At 34.9% G+C, this 19,716-nt stretch overlaps 1 protein-coding gene across 1 annotated transcript in view; it reads left to right on the top strand.

Moving 5' to 3' along the window:
• Positions 1-19,716, top strand: part of Cdh9 (cadherin 9, type 2 (T1-cadherin)) — a 75,796-nt gene that overhangs the window by 28,333 nt on the left and 27,747 nt on the right. Inside the window, exon 2 of the mRNA XM_013013857.1 lies at positions 12,747-13,041. Coding sequence (XP_012869311.1) covers positions 12,747-13,041 — 295 coding nt within the window. The remainder of the gene's footprint in view (positions 1-12,746; positions 13,042-19,716) is intronic.

The following is a 19,716-nucleotide window of genomic DNA, read 5'->3' as shown; positions in this document are numbered from 1 at the left end:
ATTCGAAATAAGCCAAGTCAGTAAAGTCAGTGACACTCTTATCTCAAATAAACTACTCAGAAAACGTCAAAAGTGGTGCTGTAGCTCAAGTGGTAGAGTGCTAGCCTTGAGCACAAAAAGGCTCAAGGACAGCATCCAGACCCTGAATTCAAGCTGCAAGACCAGTCAAAAAATAATAATAGTGATAGATAGATAGATAGAGTAATTAAACACCTTTTGAGTTCAAGTTCATAAAGTTTTAAATGTACCTAGAAACCCTGCCTGCATAAGTCAGAAAGGAGGAAGAATGGGAGAAAATTATTGTTCCATGAAAAGATGAAGGATTTCTTCATTTCAGCCTATCTGCCCCTTTATTCCTTTCTCCACTTTCCAAGACACCCTATGTGGTTTCTTACTCAACTTCAGGCATGCACAAATTAATTAATATAACCACACCACTCCACACAGGCTTTTCAGTAACATGTTTTAAGTAGCAACGGTTTTTATTCCATTCAAAACACAGTTCTGGGTATTGTATATGCTATGATATGTTCAGGTTTCCTTTTTTTTGTTGTTGTTGGTCATGGGGCTTGAACTCTGGGCTTGGGCGCTATCCCTCAGCTCTTCAGCTCAAGGCAAGTGCTCCACCACTTGAGCCACAGCACCACTTCTGGTTTTCTAGTGGTTTATAAGTGTCTCATGGACTTTTCTTCCCAGGCTAGCTTTGAACAGTGATCCTCAGATCTCAGACTCCTGAGTAGCTAGGATTACAGGTGTGAGCCACCAGCACCCAGAGCTTTCATGGTTCCTTGACTCCATAAACTAACAACAAAAGAACACATGCATAATATTAGGAAAGAGAAAAAAAGCATGTAGTCCATATTGAATCTGTTGTTCAACATCTTTTAATCTGTTTTTCCAGTGTTGTATCTTTTGCACGATTAACTAAGCTGACAAAGGAGTTTGAGACAGTACTATGTAAAATATATATTTGTAGCTCACAGAATTACTAGTGACAGGCATGCAGGATATACCCCCAGATGTTTAGAGACTTTTGGTCCCCTTTTCAATTTGTTTTCTGTTGCTATTGAGTTTCTGAATACATTTGATAATTTGTTGGGTTCCAATGAGTTTACTTTTACCCCTTTTGTCTTTTTCACTTAAAAACTAATACATAAAGGTGCTGTCCAACTAAGTCCTGCCTTAATATCCCATTGCCCCTATGAGCTGCTTGGTGTATGATGTTTTTGTTTGTTTGGTATCTCTGTGGAATAGAATACATTCACTTTGAAATTTACCTGACAAAAGAGCCTGGTTTAGTAGAAGAAATCTATGAATATCTAAACATTCTCTCATGGTCAGGTCATAACTCCTCTTTTGCTGCTAACTGGATAGCTCTCAATCCACAGCATTCAAAATTGCCAGCTCCTTTTTTTTTCAATCACCACTTTATAATCTAGAGGTATTTCTACTGATTGTCAAATGTCACAGACACGGTAAATTCAGAGCTCCCATCAATGAACATAAAGTTTAGGGGGTTTTATTGATTTGTTTGGTTTGCTTTTTGTTTTTGTTTTTGTTTTAGTCAGGACAAAATTAAAGTGTTGGAGCAGTTAGTAATTAAGAAGCTGGACCTGCTATTGGCCAGTGAAGCAACATGCTAGTGAAAAACTCATCCTGAATGTCACCCCTGTGATTCATTGTGTGATTGTGTGTGTGTTTGTGTGTGTGTGTGTGTGTGAGAGAGAGAGAGAGAGAGAGAGAGAGAGAGAGAAACTTGATAGTTAATGGGAGACTGGGAGACAGGAATCTAAAGGGCCTCTTTGTGCCCAGGCTAGCTGTGAACAATGGTCCTCAGATCTCAGCCTTCTGAGTAGTTAGGATTACAGGTGTGAGCCACCAGCTCCCAGCTATGATACATTTTTTTTAATATAAAAATAAATCTTCTTGAATTAGCTTACTGGGATGTCTTTATCCTATTCCAATGTCTGCCATTAGCCAAAGATCTATTGCTAGTCTTCTTTTGTGTGAATATGATCTCCTTTCATGGAGGAAGACATTTTACTAGTGTAAGGAATTGCCTTTCAAATAACTATCATAATAAACCTCTTCAGGACGCCTGGGTGTCCCAAACACTCAGGAGCTCTCCACTAAGCCCTCATGACTGATTACAACTGAAGCTGGGGTCTGCTTGCCTTGCTCACAGCGTCCTGAGATATCATTGGACAGTGGAGTGGAAGAGCTTCCTGGGACTGCTTGTGCCACTGCCTTCAGTAAATTTTTTAACAGTTATTCCTGCTCTGGGCTGCACTAAAACTCGTATTTCATCCTATGAACAGGAATTATGTTTACTAACCCAGAAAGATCGTCTGAAAGGGAGTTAGTGAAAACAAATCTGTCACTGAAATAATTTCTTTGAGCTTGGCAGTGATCTATTACATAACTCTCTAAATTCTATATTACTCATTTCTGTCCACCAAAAAAAAAAAAGGGCTAAGACAATCCAGAACTTTGTATTAAATCTGATTAAATGGTAAATGTTGTAGCCAAATGTCCCTGTGAAAAGCATAAAATAACATGCCCTTCTCATGTATAATAATCTTCAGAGTTATGCATCAGGTAAAAGCCACTCAACATTGGGGCGGGGGAGCTCATTAATCACACTTTGCAATTCAGAATCTAACCCAATAGCTCTTCAACTTCATCAATAGTAAGAATATATTGCTGACGGTACTCCTCTGAACGTTTTCAACTTATTCGCAGAACACTTTCAGGACTCAGGAGTTATTTGCTCTTGAATTAGAGTTACCAGTATATTGTGTTTCAGTCAATCTACAGTGTTCATGTGAATTAATAAGACTAATTTTCCTGCCACCAGATGCCAACAATGAACAGATTTTCTTTTTTGTTGTTGTTGTTTTGTTTATGTTTTGATACATATGCTCTTTCTTACTTTCCTGACCTGGAAGTAAATGTACAATGATATCATCTAGCTTCTCCCCATATCTCCTACCCCCTCCCTCCTGCAGCACTAGTTGCGCTGATTTAAACTGTAAATCATACTTAAAGCACTAAGACATATTATGATTAATTTCAAGAATTCCAATCATCAAAAAGCCAGAGTGCCGAGCATCTGTGGCTCATGTCTGTAATCCTAGCTACTCAGGAGTCTGAGATCCGAGGAAAGTCAGTGAGACTCTTATCTCCAATAAACCACTAGAAAACTGGAAGTGGCGCTTTGGCTCAAGTGCTAGGGCTTGCCTTGAGCTGAAGAGCTGAAGGACAGCACCCAGGCCCAGAGTTCACCACACCGACCCAAAACAAACAAACAACCCCTCCCCAACTCACACACAGAGGTTGGGGTGGGGCTAAGGGGTGGGGCTAGGATGCTAGTATAGGTCACCAGGTTTTCTTTGTTCTGAGAATGTTCTGGCATCCAGGTCAAGGGTGTAACTTCTAGGATCTGTGATTATCTCAATATTTCCCGTTCAGCACTTCAGTTTCTTTAATCAGCTAATTATCTCATGTATGAAACAAGACACAGAAAGTCATGTATCATTAATCACAGTGTCTAGAAATGTAAACGTAAAAGTGAAAAACTGTGGTGTCTGTTTAACCCTTTCAGGACTCTAGGTTTATTTAGTTTTAGTTCTTTTTCTAAGTATTTTGTTTTCCGAAGTGTGTTTCTCTAGTAATAAGAATGGACAAAATGCCTGTTCCAGCAGCTTTCTAGTCACATATACCTTATACCATGAGATGTATTTGATTCAAATCCTAATCTTACTAGGTTTTTGCTTTCAAACGTTTAAGAAGGAAGTTGTCAATGTATGAACTCTTTAGAAGCAAAGCATGTTTTAAAAAAATTAATCATCAATAAAAGAATATAAGATATGATTCCACTTATTTCCTTTGTTGTCAATTTATAATTTATTTATTGAAGCATTTAATTTTAAATCTATTTTGTGGCAGGATTAACGTTAATATTATATTGCAACTAGATTCTACAATTTGTCATGCACAATTTTTAAAAAAGGTATAGCTGAAAAGTATTTGAAATAGTTGAATACCTACCAATAAACACTTTTTTAAAAGGCTTAATGAAATTTAAGGCTTGAAATAATGTACTATAAACCAAATTTTGATATCTCTTAGGAGCCATTATAGCTTATCTGTGCAACAGGTTCAATTAAGAGAACAGAAAATCAAGGGAAAGTACAAGTATATCAGAATTGAGCTTCTATTTTTAGGTGGAAATTCCAAGAGAATTACAAAATTGTGTACTAAATGAGGTTAAAGACAATGAATGTTTCAAACAAACAGACTTTTATTTTCAAATTTTCTATATAAAACATCAGGTAGAAACTCAAAAATTCACTAGAAGTTGGAGAAGTGTTGCAATTTCCCTGTTGGGTAATAGTTCCTCAACTGAGTTATACTGATGGCTCATTCACAACATTACAGCTTGTTATTCTTTTAAATTTTATTGCATTATCATTAAGAAGAGGTAGAATTGTATGAGAGAAAATTCTTTTCAGTTTTGGAAACTGGGTTGGAATGATGTTCTTTGTAAGAGAACTTAGTAATACAATGAAGGATAATTGGAACTAAAAAAGAGTGAATATATGAATGTGCCAGTGCACAATGATTTTAAAAGAACTGAGAAAAATAAGTTATTGTTTTAAGAAAAAAATACCCTTTCAAAAAGGTGACTTTACTTTTCTCCAAAGAAAGGGACTCTAAAAAGTCAAGTCAATGATAAAATTAATGTAAACATATAATAAATAATTAGAAATAATATATGAAGACTAGAAATACAAAAACCACTAAGCTAAAGTAGAAATTCAAGGTTCATGATTACATCTTTTGATTTCACACAAGTGAAATAAAACCATAAATATGTAAGGAGAATGTGTGGTTTAATTGAGAAAGAAAAGGATAAGGAACAAACATAAAAGCCACTGGATAGGTAGGATGCAGAGAAGCCAAAGATTTGAATTGTTATGACTTACAACAACCAGAAGTAAAATAATATAGTTTAAAATAATAATAGTTTAAGCTAAATATAACCTAAACTAATAATAGTTTAATAAATGGATGTTGATACAAAAATAGCACAGTATTAACCACATTTTAATTTGTCCCATAAATTATCTTAGAAACCTTGTAAACAATATCTCTTTGGACTTTAATAAAACGTTGAAGTAATTAGTAATACCCAACTGTCATTTGAATGGAACTCAAAATCTTGGGAAAAATGTGTTAAATATTTTGTTAATTATGCATTAATCTATCATTTCACTAATGCAGTTCTGTATTTCAGACAATTTCAAGTAGCAAATGCAAGTCAGTCCTTATCCACTTTTCTTTTTCCATTGTTTTAAGGACAATTATCTTTATTTTTGAAGTGTTTACCAATATTAAAATGTTGAAAATCAAAATTCAACAATAAACAATCAATAAATGGTTATGATATATTTATAAGTCAATACAGTGCAGCCGTGAAAGTTATGCAAAGACATCTTAAGCCAAAAGAGTAGGTGAAAAAGCAAATATAAATAAACTTCCAAAAACAACTATCAAAAAGCCATGGATTAATATTTGTCAAAACAGAGTAAGAGTATTCATCAAAACAGACGTGGTTGTTAGCACTAGGTGTTGAATAATCGTATCATTTACCTTCCATTTTCATATTTTTCTTCAATTGTCCTATACCCATGTTATAAAATTAAAACAACAGTGTTGTACTATTAAAAAAGAAATTAATAAGATCATTCATTTTTAAAGACAAACAATGAAGACTGATATTTATAAGTGTAAATCTTTAAAAAAGTATTATCTTTTTCCAGTGTTTCTTTTTTATGATTATTTTATTGTGAAAATACTGTACAGAGGGGTTACAGTTACATGTAAGGTAATGAGTACATTTCCTATCAAGCATTATTACTACCTCCTTTGTTTTTCCCCTACCATCCCTTCCCTCCCACCTCCACAACTACACTCCCACACTTTCCCCACCACCCCTAAATTGTAAAGTTCATTTTTCAACATACTATCTTGTACATCTTCTTGTTACAATAGATCAACCTGTGTATCTGTTTAAGAATTTTGTTTTTTCCCCTCCCCTCCCCAAGTCAGAGAAGCATATATACAAGATGCAGAGCACCAACACCAAATACAGTGAAAACAGGGGTTATACTGTAGGAGAGGAACATACAAAGGAAAACAAAAATAAATACATTAGGAACAATAGCAAGAAAGAAAAAAAAACACTTGTATCTCTATTTTGCTTAACATCATCTTATCTGGTCTTATGACCTTTTCTGCTTGTCCCAACATTTACTAATTATTTCAAATAAGGGAAACCATGGGACCTATGTTTCTTTGGGCCTGGCTTACGTCGCTTAATATAATTTTTTCCAAGTCTTTCCATTTCCTAACAAATGGAATGATGTTTCGTAAGACTCCACATAGAGCTCCCCTATGACCCAGCAATCTCACTTTTGGGCATTTACCCAAATGATCAAACAAGACCATACTATAGCTACCAGCACAACTATGTTTATTGCAGCATTATTTACCATAGCTAAAATATGGAGCCAACCCAGATGCCCCTTAGTAGATGAATTGATCAAGAAAATGTGATATATATGTATATATACTGTGCATATATATGTATATATATAGAGAGAGAGAGACACATGATGGAATTCTATGTCTACATCAGAAAAATATTTAAGTGATTATTCAAGAGCAATAACATTTAACAAAGCAGTATAGGAATACAATGAATCTTGATCTTTGAAATCCCCATCAACAATCTTATCCACCTTTAGCCCACCCCATCCCTTACATTTCTCAGTGTTTTGATATACAATGAATAATTCACTGCACTCCTTCTCATCCTCCCTTCATTGTCTAAGCCTCTTCTCTTAGTCTCAAACCTTTGCAAATACCCATTTCTTGGTGATTATTTTGCTGGACTCTAACTCAGTCTTTCTAAAAATGGTTGTATTTAAGCTCCTCATGTCATCTCTTAGAGTTCAATTAATTAATTTGGAGCTGGTTGCATGCTACCCAGAATAAATACTTACTCATAGATTTATATGCACATTCTATCTGCTACTAATGAGAACTAAGTGATCTTTTGCTCCCTGTTTCTGGCTTATTTCACTTGATATAATTCTTACCACTCTCTCCATTTCCATAGATATGATGGAATGTCATTCTCTCTAATGGATGAGTAAAATTGCATTGTGTCTACATACCACATTTTCTTAATCGATTTGTTTCCTGGGGGGCAGCTGGGCTGATGCTGTATTTTGGCGATGTTGAAGAGTGACGTAGAGGACATGACTGTGTTGGTACTTTTACTATAGCCTTGTTTGTATTCAGTCCACATTTGTGTCCTCACATACTGTATTGAAGTCCATCGTAATCGCTTGAGATTTTTTGTACAGTATCACACTTTTCTGACTCAATCCTTCTACTCTAGGCTACCCTGCCCTCTCTTGTCTCATGTGTTGCCTGTAATTCTGGCTGTGTGTCTTAGTAATGGTTGTTTGGTATGTTTCATCAAACACTCAAGATGAAATATTTCAGCACTGACTCTAAAGAAAATCACAGGTAATTTTTGTTTGTTCGTTTGCATTTTTGGTTTTAGTTTGTTTCTTTGTCTTGACTTTGTACATTATCTGAATAAATTTTGCCGCTAATATTGGGAAAAAAGTTATCTTTATCCTAGTCAACCGAACTTTGTTTAGACAGAATGACAAAAGTATCCTCTGGAACAACAATTTCCACTAAGAGACAAAGGTAATTTTCCTACTTTAATATGTATCATGACATTTCCTATAAGGCTGCTGAAAATTAAACAGGGTAAAAAGTTAAAGGTTTCAAACTATGAAACACCCAAATATATTCAAAATGTTGAATGCTGAGCAGTTTTGGCAAAGTGCCCAGAAGAATAATTTATATTATCCTGGCTATGTAAGCAGGTAGAGGGTGTTACTGATTAAAATCTATCTGTAAATAGAACTCCTAAATATTCTACAGAAAATGATCCAGGTTTTCACCCAAGCAGTTCCAAACTTCATGGGAACATTTTAAATCATCAGTTTGTCCATTCCAGCTTAACTTGAAGAAAGTCGTTAATATAGAGGTCAATACAGACTGGAAACTGACAAAAAGTTATCATGGTGTAGATCTAGGCTGATGGTTGCTCACATAAATAATAGTGAAATTATTCCTGGAATACATAATTCCTCAGAAATTCCTTATTTTCCCAACATCCATTGACCACTATGCAACTCCATAACATCACATACATGTTCCCTTGATCAAGAACAACTTGGAGATGGTGTAGGAACAAGGTCATGTGCTCTGTGGACAACTTGGTGATTCCCTAATAAGGGATGTTATTACACAGGTGGATGTTGTGATAGCAGCATCCACTTTGGCCTGAGGTCTTCCTCTAATGATACTGAATCCATAGAAATCATTGTGTGTTATGCTGCATGGTGGAAGGATACCCTAGTTTCTTTCCTTGCTTTAAATATTCAAGAGTGGGTGTATAGTGTCTGTGCCAGAATGACATGACACCATTAAATGGAGAACTCTAACTGGTGTCCTAGGGACAGAGAGTTCCTGTAGAGACAGAAAAGAAAGTTCCTTATAGTTTGAAAGAGCATGGACATCCTTCTTATAAATGGCTGCCTCCAGCTCTGTACAAGGCTCTCAATGACATAGCAATCCTTTGCTGATATGGAAAGCATCTTAAGCAATGTATATCCATCTCATAATGCCTTCTCAGAACAAATTAGACTCATTCTTCATCACTCTTGCCTCTAGTAAGATCACCTCTTGAAAGTACATTGATGTAAGTTTTATCCTTGTTTGAAAAGAAAATTGAGTTCATGAAAATCTATGTTAATGTGTGTTGGTTGTTTAGTACATGATATTCATTCAGTGATTTTTATTCAGTGACAAATTATTAAGCACAAAGTCTGTACTAAACACAGTTTCAGCTTTCTGAGACCATATTTATCATACCTGCTCCATAAACTCCATTTATGTTTGATAGTGCATTCCAGACCATAGAAAATAGTGCCTCTCTCTTTTTCCTCAATTAACATTACTAAGCTAGTCAGTTGCCTGTAGGATTTTGAAACATATGATGTTTTATTTGAAACAAATTATTTTTATTCAAAAAATATTTTCTTGTTAAATGTTCTTGTTAGTATAATTGTGCCTGAGTTTTCAAAATTAGTGCCAGTATACCATGTCATTGAACTTATTTAAAATCCATGAGCTAACATTGATGCAGATAAACAGAAATATTTTTAAAATAAATGACATATACTCAACATTATCCAGGAAATTAAAAACATCCTAATCTGAGTTAGGAATTTAGCCCAAACAGGACACATACAATGAGAAATGTAAAAATGAGGTATGACAAGCATGTCCTTGAAGGAAAATCCAAAAAATATGGAGAAGTGTTAAACATGAGAGAAACAGATACAGACATCAGGTATGGAAACAAGATCAGGTCTTCAGAGAAATAAAATAAATGAAATGCAAAAAAAAATGGTACATGCAAAATGTGATAGTAAGGGTGAATGTGACACTGAGAATTAAGACAAGGTTTAGGAGGATGAGCATACATGACAGGAAAATTCAAGCATCTGTAATAGCAATGGAAGTAAATTTACAAAATTAGTAATTGTTTTTTAGTGTAGTACGTTTAAATGTTTAAAAAGTCAACAAATGATCAAAACACTAGAATCAAGTTAACCCATAAATTCATGTGAGAATAACCATGGTTTATATTATAGTAAGGAGATTGTGTCTGGGCAATGGGCCTTGATAGTAGAGGACATTCTTTGATTTGCAGATGTCTCTTGAATTGGTGGGTTCCAGAAAAGTCTTATGCTCCTTAGATGATTGGTTCTTGGTTCCTCTTTATTGTGTATGTATTTGATTTGTTTTGACTATTGTTTAACATCTTTGTTAGATTTGAGTGTTCACTGTTTTTTGACTTACTTTTATTGTGTTCACATCTGATTTGCTTTCTTAAAATAATTTCATGCACCTTGTGTGGTTTTGGATCATACAAGCAGTGTGCTACTTGTATTCAGCATGGTAGGGCTTTGTGACTGGAGTGGCCCTGCTACCCACTATAAAAACTGAAAATTTGGCTTTGTTAAGTAGTGGCTTCTATATTCTCCTGACTAGATCTACCATACAACATCATGCCATTAAATTCAGGATCTTCAACACTGCTTTGTTGACTTGTTTTGTGTGTCTTTGTGTCAGTATGTGTCTCTGCATTCCAGTCCTTGGGTCTAAACTCAGGGCCTGAGCACTGTCCCCAAGCTTTTTAAATCAAGGCTAGTACCCTACCACAGATCCACCTCAAGGTTTATGGTAGTAAATTGGAGATGAAATCTCACAGACTCTGATGCCCAGACTAGCATCAAACCTTAATACCAAGATCCTCAGATTTCGGTCACAGAAATAACTAGGATTACTAGTGTGAGCCACAGGCACTTAGCTCTTGTTGAAGACTTTTAAAGCTTGATAGGCCATATTTGTGAAGTTGAAAAGTCACTACCACTTAATATGGAAAAAAAGGGTTAAATGGAAGAAGTAGAGGCAGAAGCATGCTAAAGTGATAACTGCAAGGATTTAAACATGATACGATGGAGAATCTAAGCCTGGAATTTGCAACAGAGTTAAAATGTGCAGGTAAGACATTTCAAAGAGAAAATATTGATGACAATTATTTTGATGGGTTTAAAATCAAAGTAGGAGAAAATATGAAACCAATGACTATCTTTGAGTACTAGGAAAAAAAACAGCATTTGATGAGGTGATTCAAAAATAGATGGTGGCTGAGAATAAGCAGGTTGGACAAGCATGTAGCTGGAAAAGTAAAGTGGATTGTGTGAAGGAAAAAGCTAATAGTTATGAAGGCATAGGTAAGTTCAGACTCCAATTTCATTTAAAACATACAATTAGGAATTTTCAAATAGATAATGTAGTCTTATTTAGTATCATCTTTATTCTGTATAGTAGATCACTTATGATTTTTGCTTCCTGTTTAATTGAAACTATTTACACTTTAGCAAATGAAACATTCTCAACCTATTTCCTTCTAAATGTTTTTAGAAAAAAGACAAGTATACAAAATAATAATTTTAGGGATATTGAATCATTCTACAATGTAAACACAAAAGATTGTAATGCATAAAATAAACATGTAATATGTACAAACATTATAAATTGAATTTTAAGATTCTTAATATTTTTATTTTTTTTCTTGTTCAGAAGTATCTGAGATTATTCTTTAAATTCACATTGGTGAAATTTTTAATTAAGAAATACAAAAGTATATGTACATAAGAATGAAGTTTATATGTGAAAAAATCTAGCTTTTTTACATGACTCAAAGAGAAATTTACTCATTTTGTGTCACTTAAACATTGAAGTATCTGTGATCTATCATTTATTCAATGGAGAAAATACTGTAGTCCTACAAGTACTATCACAAAATCATATAAAATAATCTATGTATTTAAAATTATGTCTTTATATTTTGCTCAATTCTGGGGTTGAACTCAGGGCCCAGCACTTGCTCTGCTCTGGCTTATTCGTGAGTATTGCTCTACCACTTGGACCACACGTCCAGCCTGACTTTCTGTTGACTAATTGGTGATGGAGTCTTGTTTACTTCTCTTCCTGAGGTAGCTTTGAAATTTAGTCTTTCAGATCTCAGCCTCTACTGGGGTCTGTTGTAAGGTATCTTATCAGTAAAGCCACATTTTGGAAGATGGAATACTGGAGTCTTTATTACAACACGAGCAGTCAGCAGGCCTCCCATTGTAATAAAGATCTGCAGCTCCCACATAAAACGGTTCAGAAACAGGCCAGAGAGGAAAGAAAGATTAAAAAAAAAAAAAAAAACTATACCAACAAACCAATTCGGCTTCGACGAGAGCTGAATTAGGATGCCATGACCACCGGAGATGCGCCAGGAGACAGGTCACAATCACGGGGACACACATGGCATGGCAGCTTGGTGCCTGTGCTGGTCTGGGCCTAAATAAGGTCTGAGCAGGAGGCAGGTCTACAGGAAATTCGCAGTCCCAGGTGCTGGACTGACAGGTTCAGTAACCTATCAGCCAAGTGCCCCCCCCTGCCTCCAGGAATCCAGGCAAGTCCATCACCTGGGAGGTCAGGCCTTTCTTCCAGCATGAAGACAAAATGCCAGACCCCACTATCCACCCTGTGGCCCATATTGCCCTGCCCAGACCTGATCTCCTTACTTTAGTATGAGCCACATTTGCCCCATGTTAAAATTCTCTCTTGACGGGTTTTCTTTTATAACGATCTTGTACTTTTATTGTTACAATAGCAATGCTATTTTTAAATTTAATTACTTATAAACACAAATTTTAGATTATCTAATTTTGTTTATGATGCAATTGAGTTTGAAATCTTGGTAATTATCCTATTTATAATTATCCTTGAAGCAGCGCGTTTTCAGTGTTAAATTTCCCTCGGTTTTAAATCTGCCCACTTGTAGCAACTAAATGCATTTGTTTAAAATAACAAAAACACAGATAGGTTAGTTTTCCTCATTTGAATGTTAAGTTGCCTAGTAAGATCATCACTGAAGTAATGTCTGGAGAACAATTTATAAGAACCAAAATTGTTTACTATAAAGATAATGCACATATTTACTCTCCCTTTCTTCCTCTTTGAAGCTTCACACGGACCAAGATAAAGGAGACGGAAATTTAAAATACATATTAACTGGAGATGGGGCTGGCAGTCTCTTTGTTATAGATGAAAATACAGGAGACATTCATGCTGCAAAGAAGCTAGACAGAGAAGAAAAAGCCTTGTATATTCTCCGGGCCAAGGCCATCGACAGAAAGACAGGGCGGCAGGTGGAGCCGGAATCGGAATTTATCATCAAAATCCATGATATCAATGACAATGAACCGAAATTCACAAAAGACTTGTACACTGCCAGTGTCCCTGAGATGTCTGGCGTTGGTAGGTATATGCTAACCCACCAGTGCTAGCGTTGGTGTTTGTTTTATAAGGTACTTACGACGGGTAATTATGATATGTAAATTCCTTCAAGATAGGAGTTATATCTGGAAACTGCTACTTTCTTGTTTGTTTGTTTTTTCTGTTTGTTTGTTTTGTCACCACCCACAGCCTGGGTGCTGTCCCTGGGCCCTTTTTGCTGAAGGTCAGGGCTCTACTACTTGGATCCCCACTTGTGGTAGACGATTGGAGGTAAGAGTCTCACAGCCTTTCTTACCCTGGCGAGCTTTGAACCTCGCTCCTCAGATCTTGGCCTCCAGATTAGGATTAGCTAGGAATATAGACATGAACCCTCAGTGCCCTGCCCCATGTAATTTTATCTAGCTTCATGTCTACTTTTATGTTGCAAATTATTATCGAGTACAGTTCTTTGGTCACACTAGAATTATCACCATCACCTCTAGACTTCTGAGTAGAAGTGGAAGGTGGTGTTCCTCCAGACTTCCCCATAGAGGTTGAAGGCATTGTTTCTGGAAGTAAGGGAACCTACTGGTTGCAGCCTAAGACACTGGTGCTTGTGTTCTGTTGACTAATAACAGCTAACCTTTGCCTTTGATGGAAATTCTTCTGAATGATTATGTTATATGATCAATAAAACAACCCTATGCAGTAGGCTTGGAAAATACAACATTCAATCTCCCCATCCTGTGGTTTTGCAAGCTATGATTCAGAGATACATAACAGAATAACTTTGATCAAATACCCTAGTGACACGATTACATATTTCTTCAATCTATTTCTGTCTCGAACCATTGAAAACTGTTGAACGATACAAATTGAAAATAGTTTAGTATTTAAGACTGTCTTTTTTTAATGGTATATGTCATCATATTTGATTGCATTCATGTGAAGAGTTTGTGAATGAAATAAGAGCTGATACTTAAATCATAAAATATTTCTCGAAATCATAATAAAATTATAATACGTAAAATGTAAGCATTTTTTCTGATTTTAACATAATTCAGTAGAATAACACTTATAAATCAGTTTCAAGTCATATACATGAACAATGATACATATACAATTTTATTCTCCTTAACCATTTCCTATTGAACTCTAGTTTGAAGTACTTTTTTTCTGGCGAATTGCATTATCTGTGGCAAAACAATCATTTTGCTTGTGTATAATTTTGCCAGCTATTTTCCTGTATGAACAGACAATTGTACTTTTTAATTCTTAGAAAAACTTGACATATTTGGAACTGTAAAAATCAAAATTAAGATGACAGCAATCTTTCCCTGATGGATTTAAATTCATTTTAAGAGTTATTTCCTTCAAGATATTAAAAGTATTTCCTCATTAGAAATCATTGATGTTTAAATTTCTTGTTAGTATTTTTCTCCTGTATCATTCTGTATCATTTAGTAAATTTTAATCACTTACACTATGCATTTTGATTATGTGATTGCTTGATTCATATTGAATACTAGATGGATCTATTCTATATCACCACACAACCATGTCAATTCTGAAATGTTATTTGTAAAAAAAAAAATAGCTTTCACAGATCCATCTTCTCAAACTATATTAAAATTATTCAAGTTTAGGCATGAAATTAAATTTGTAGATTACCATGTCCAATAATACTTTCTGGAAAAGGAGCTATGTGGCACTTACATATGCTTTTATCTTTGAGCACTGCACCTTTTGATTAGTGTAGTCTTTGAACATAAGAAATGGAGCCTTTATCAGTCAAATCCTATCCAGGTCTAGGATTCCTATAAAATTCCTATAAAATTCCTGATAAAATCACATAGTATGACACTGGATACTAATTTGGTAAAAGTAAATAAAATCTTAAGAATATGAACAACAACCACAAAACATAAATTCATCCTGGTTAAAAAGCAGTTTAATTATTCTTTATGATATCTCCCCTAGCTTCTTTCATTGAGTTTATGTATACACATATTATATGCTTACAGTTTAAATTTTAAATCACCATATCACTGTCTATAATAAGCATATGCAGATGACAACATACTTAGTTTAATAAAAATTCATATAAAGAAATTAAATACATTTGCCCCAAACTAGAATGAATTGGCTATTAACTTACATTGCAATAGAAAAATAAATAGACAGACAGATATGTATGTAAATACATAGATAAATCGACAAATAAAAGTCAATAGATGTACAGGTATCTGGACATCCTTAATGCCTATTTTCCACTAGTGGTTATAAAAAAAATCCTATTTTATTAACTTCTAAAGAATGTCTCTCAAAATAACATTGCTTTATACTATTAAACTTTCATTAAAGTTAAATTCAAATGAAGGGAAAAATCCTTGTATTTCTCCATGTAGTATAGGTATATTACACACACACACACACACACACACACACACACACACACACACATCTATGTAAAAGTTAGATGTATTTTTGAGCCTATCATTATATGGATCTTTGGTTCTAATTCAGATACATTACTTTTTTCAAATTTTTTATTGTGATTAAGTGGTTACATAATTTCCCAAATTTATTGTGAGATAGTGATGCTCAGTTAAAGTCACAAACACGTTCTAACTTTCCTGGAGCAAATTGACTATCACGGTCTGTAACATTTATGAGTTCTATGAGCTTTGCGATACAGTTATTTCTTCCACATTGGGTGGTATGTACATTTGTTTTGCATAGCATCAGCTGTTCCCTCTTTCCCACTTGTTCCTTCCCTCCCATCACTGCCATTAAATTACTTAGTTCATTTTGGTCATTGTCCAGTACAGCTGTTATGTCCCACTGTTATGTTTTTCCCTGATTCCTTCTAGTTCTGTGTCATCTTCCTGGTTTCCCTCTGGTGTACACATATACACCATACATGTAATCAGCAACATGGGTTTATTTAGTAGTGGTTCGACCAGATGAGTGGAAGTCCTTTGTTTCTTAAGTCCTGTTAATTTTGTCGTATCACCTAACATTTTGGAGTTAACATCCACTTATCAGGAAGACCATGTACTGTTTGTCTCTTTGCTCTTGGCTTACCATGCTCAACATGATTTCTTCTAGCTCCGTCCATTTCCCTGCACATGCCATTATTTTTATCATTTCTAATGGCTGCATAATATTCCATTGTTAGATAACACAATTTTTGGATCCATTCATCTGTGGTGGGACCTCTGGGTTGTTTCCATATCCTAGCTATTGTGAACAGTGCTGCAATAAACATGAAGGTGCACGTGTCCTTGTATACTGGTTCTTGTTGTTCAGGATAGATGTCTAGAAGTGGTATAACTGGGTCATGAGGGAGGTCAATATTTAGCTTTCTGAGGACCCTCCAGACTGCTTTACAAAGTGGTTGTATAAGTGTACATTCCCACCAGCAGTGTAATATGGTTCCTCTTTCTCTGCATCCCCTCCAGCATTTGTCTGGGCTGACTTGTGGATGTGGGCCATTTTGACTGGGGTAAGGTGGTATCTCAGGGTTGTCTTTATTTGCATTTCCTTCACAACCAGGGATGGTGAACATTTCCTCATGTGTTTCTTTGCCATTTTTATCTCTTCATCTGAGAAGTCTCTCTTTAGTTCCCTTGCCCATTTAGTAGTTGGTTTGTTAGGTTTGGGAGGGATTAGTTTCTTGAGTTCCCTGTATATACTGGATGTTTTCCCCTTGTCTGATATATTGCTGGTAAATATTTGGTAAAGACAACCAATTGGTTGGTTGTCTTTCTAGTTTGCTTGCGATAGCTTTAGCTGTGCAGAAGCTTTTTATTTTAAGGTAGTCCCATTTGTCGAGTGTCTCTCCAATTCGTTGTGACCCTGGGACTCTGTTCAGGAATTTCCTTCTTGTGCCCATAAGTTCAAGTGTCTCTCCTACTGTGTCCTGCAGTAGTTTCAGAGATTCAGGTTTAATGTTAAGGTCTTTATTCCATTTTGAGTTGATGTTGGTGCATGGTGATAGGCTGGGGTCCACTTTTAGTCTTGTGCACATGGCCGCCCAGTTTTCCCAGCACCAGTGGTTGAAGAGGCTGTTTCTTCCATTGTATGTCTTTGGCTCCTTTGTCAAATTCATATACATTATTTAGAAGGAAAAAAGATTATGTCTTCATAATTACTGCAAGTGTAATTTCCTTAGGTTTTAGTTGTATAGTAATTCATTTTTCAGTGTAAAACTAAGATAGATCCATTTTTTGAAATTTTGGCAGCTATATATTATTGATTTAACTTCATTTATTATCAAATAATAAAAGAGTATATCCATGTGTTCCTTATGAATATTGAAAATAATGCATACCAAATAAAATCTAATATTTTATTACATAAATATTTTCATTTAAATCAATGAGTTAATACATAAGTAGTATTAATTTCTTATGGAAATAAAGTCTAAAGCAGTAAATGGGAATGTAAGACAAATCCTTCAATCTATCTTTTCACTTATTTTTATTTATCTATTATATATAGTTATTGTTATTGTAAAGGTGATATACAGAGGGAATAGCATTATATAAGTCAGGTGTGAGTACATGATTTTTTTGAACAATTTCACTTTTTCTCTCCTTCTCCCCTCCCTTCCCCACCCACAAGTTGTATAGTTCATTTTCAACACAGTGTCCACTGTGTACCACTGCTGTTTTTATTCACCCTTTGTCCTTCCCTTTGTGCCCCCTCTTAACCTCCCAGAAACAGATAAATTTTCAATTTTGTATCGTAAGGTTGTTACTACTTATTTTTATTCCTCACCTGATGTTGTCCTTGTTTTCCCTTCTCTGGGCTTTCAAAATCAGATTCATATTAAATTTAGCTCTCAGAATCATATTCCATCCCTTTAAAATCAAATTCATTATTTTTTCCAATGAAATAATGAAATCTAAACTACACTATGGTCTTCTTATTAGAACACGTTAGTAGGATGATGAAGATACACAGTGATTTAAAATGGGATATTATTTGATTAAAATATTAGTGGAAAAGTACACACACAAACATATTGTATTTTCTTTTTTTTTTTGGTCCGGTTGTGGGGCCTGAACTCTGGGCCTGGGCGCTGTCCCTTAGCTCTTCAGCTCAAGGCTAGCGCTCTACCACTTGAGCCACAGCACCACTTCCGGCTTTTTTCTTTTTGCTTATGTGGTGCTGAGGAATCGAACCCAGGGCCTCATGCATGCAAGGCAAGCGCTCTACCACTGAGCCATCTTCCCAGCCCACATATTGTATTTTCTATTTCCTATAGTCACAAAACTCTTGGTAAAAGAGTTTTGGTAAAAGATTGTTTCTCTCACCTTTCTGTATATGGGTAAGTTTTTGGGAAGAAAGCTTAGTGGAGGTGGACACATAAGACTATGTTTTATCCCTGAAGTGACATGATGGATAAATTTCATCACAGCTCAGGTAATAGGCTTTCAGTTCTCATTGTATGTGAATTAAGTTTTAGAAAACTGGAGAGACACTTGTAGCATTCAAATACTTTTCAAGGACTTGAACTACTAGCATCACTATAAATGGAAAATATGTTTATTGAAATTTGCATACTTTTGTACACACAAAATTTAATAAATGTGCACTGCAACTCAAGAAATGAACAGTAGAGGAGTGAATAATGTATGTGAGGATACATCTACATGAAAGAGTCAACATGGGATTGACTGTCTCTAAAGAACTTTTAAGTACAAGAGCCATAACAAGGATTTTAAAGAAACTAATGTATAATACATTGAAAATAGTCTATAAGTTCCTCTTGAGATCAGGTAAAATAGTAGATATATGCCTTGAATTTTTATAATGCTGAAATAGAAGATATTCAGATTATATTTCCAATATTTATCATCTAACACTAACTAGAATTCTCTAGACTTTTAAAATAATATTTGTTTAATTTTTGATTTGTTATATTTTTATTATCATCTAGTAACTGTACAAATGAGTTACCAACAGAAAATCAGTTTATGAATATAATTCATCTTGATTGTTTTCACCCCTTTCACCATTTTCTTCCATCCTTCCCAAACTCAATTTTCTAAATTTCATAGGATATGTATTCAGTGTTTTAACTGTTTTTTTCTTTTCTTTGTTCATTCATCTACGCTCCTCCTTTAGACTCTCCCCCTCCTCCCGTACCTTTAAAGTCCCAGTTTCCTGTTATTCATTTTGTTGGACATAGAGTTTGTCTAAGGATTTTCACTGCTTGAAATCTCCCTTGCAAACGTTGCATTTTGGTTAAAACACTTGTGTACACCTGCATACAATCCAATAAATGCATGCTTGTATGTATATAAATTAGTTCTAGCTTCCACATAAGAAAAATAATGTCTGCCCTTTGTCTCTCTAGATCTGGTGACTTTTAACAAAGTTAAAATGTCATTTAAGTGTTCTAATACATGACTGAACATAAAATATTGATTTTTGATATGGTCTGTTGCATATAATTACATTCTTACATTTTGGAAACTACTGATGTTGAAAACTACTGATTTCCAGCCAGTAACTAACACTAAAGTATATAAATGTACATAACCATATCAGATTTACATATTAATGTATGTTGATAGATACAGCCATAACTGTGTCTCTATTTTAAAAATAGGCAGAAATACTTCACACAAAGTCTATGTATTTCTAAAAGTGCATGCACACATGTGCATTCATTTTAAAGTTTAATATGTTTTTGATGTGTTC

The sequence above is a fragment of the Dipodomys ordii genome, unplaced genomic scaffold (assembly GCF_000151885.1).
Source record: "Dipodomys ordii isolate 6190 unplaced genomic scaffold, Dord_2.0 Scaffold21, whole genome shotgun sequence".
Classification (NCBI taxonomy): Eukaryota; Metazoa; Chordata; class Mammalia; order Rodentia; family Heteromyidae; genus Dipodomys; species Dipodomys ordii.
This window is presented reverse-complemented; position numbering and strand designations above follow the sequence as displayed.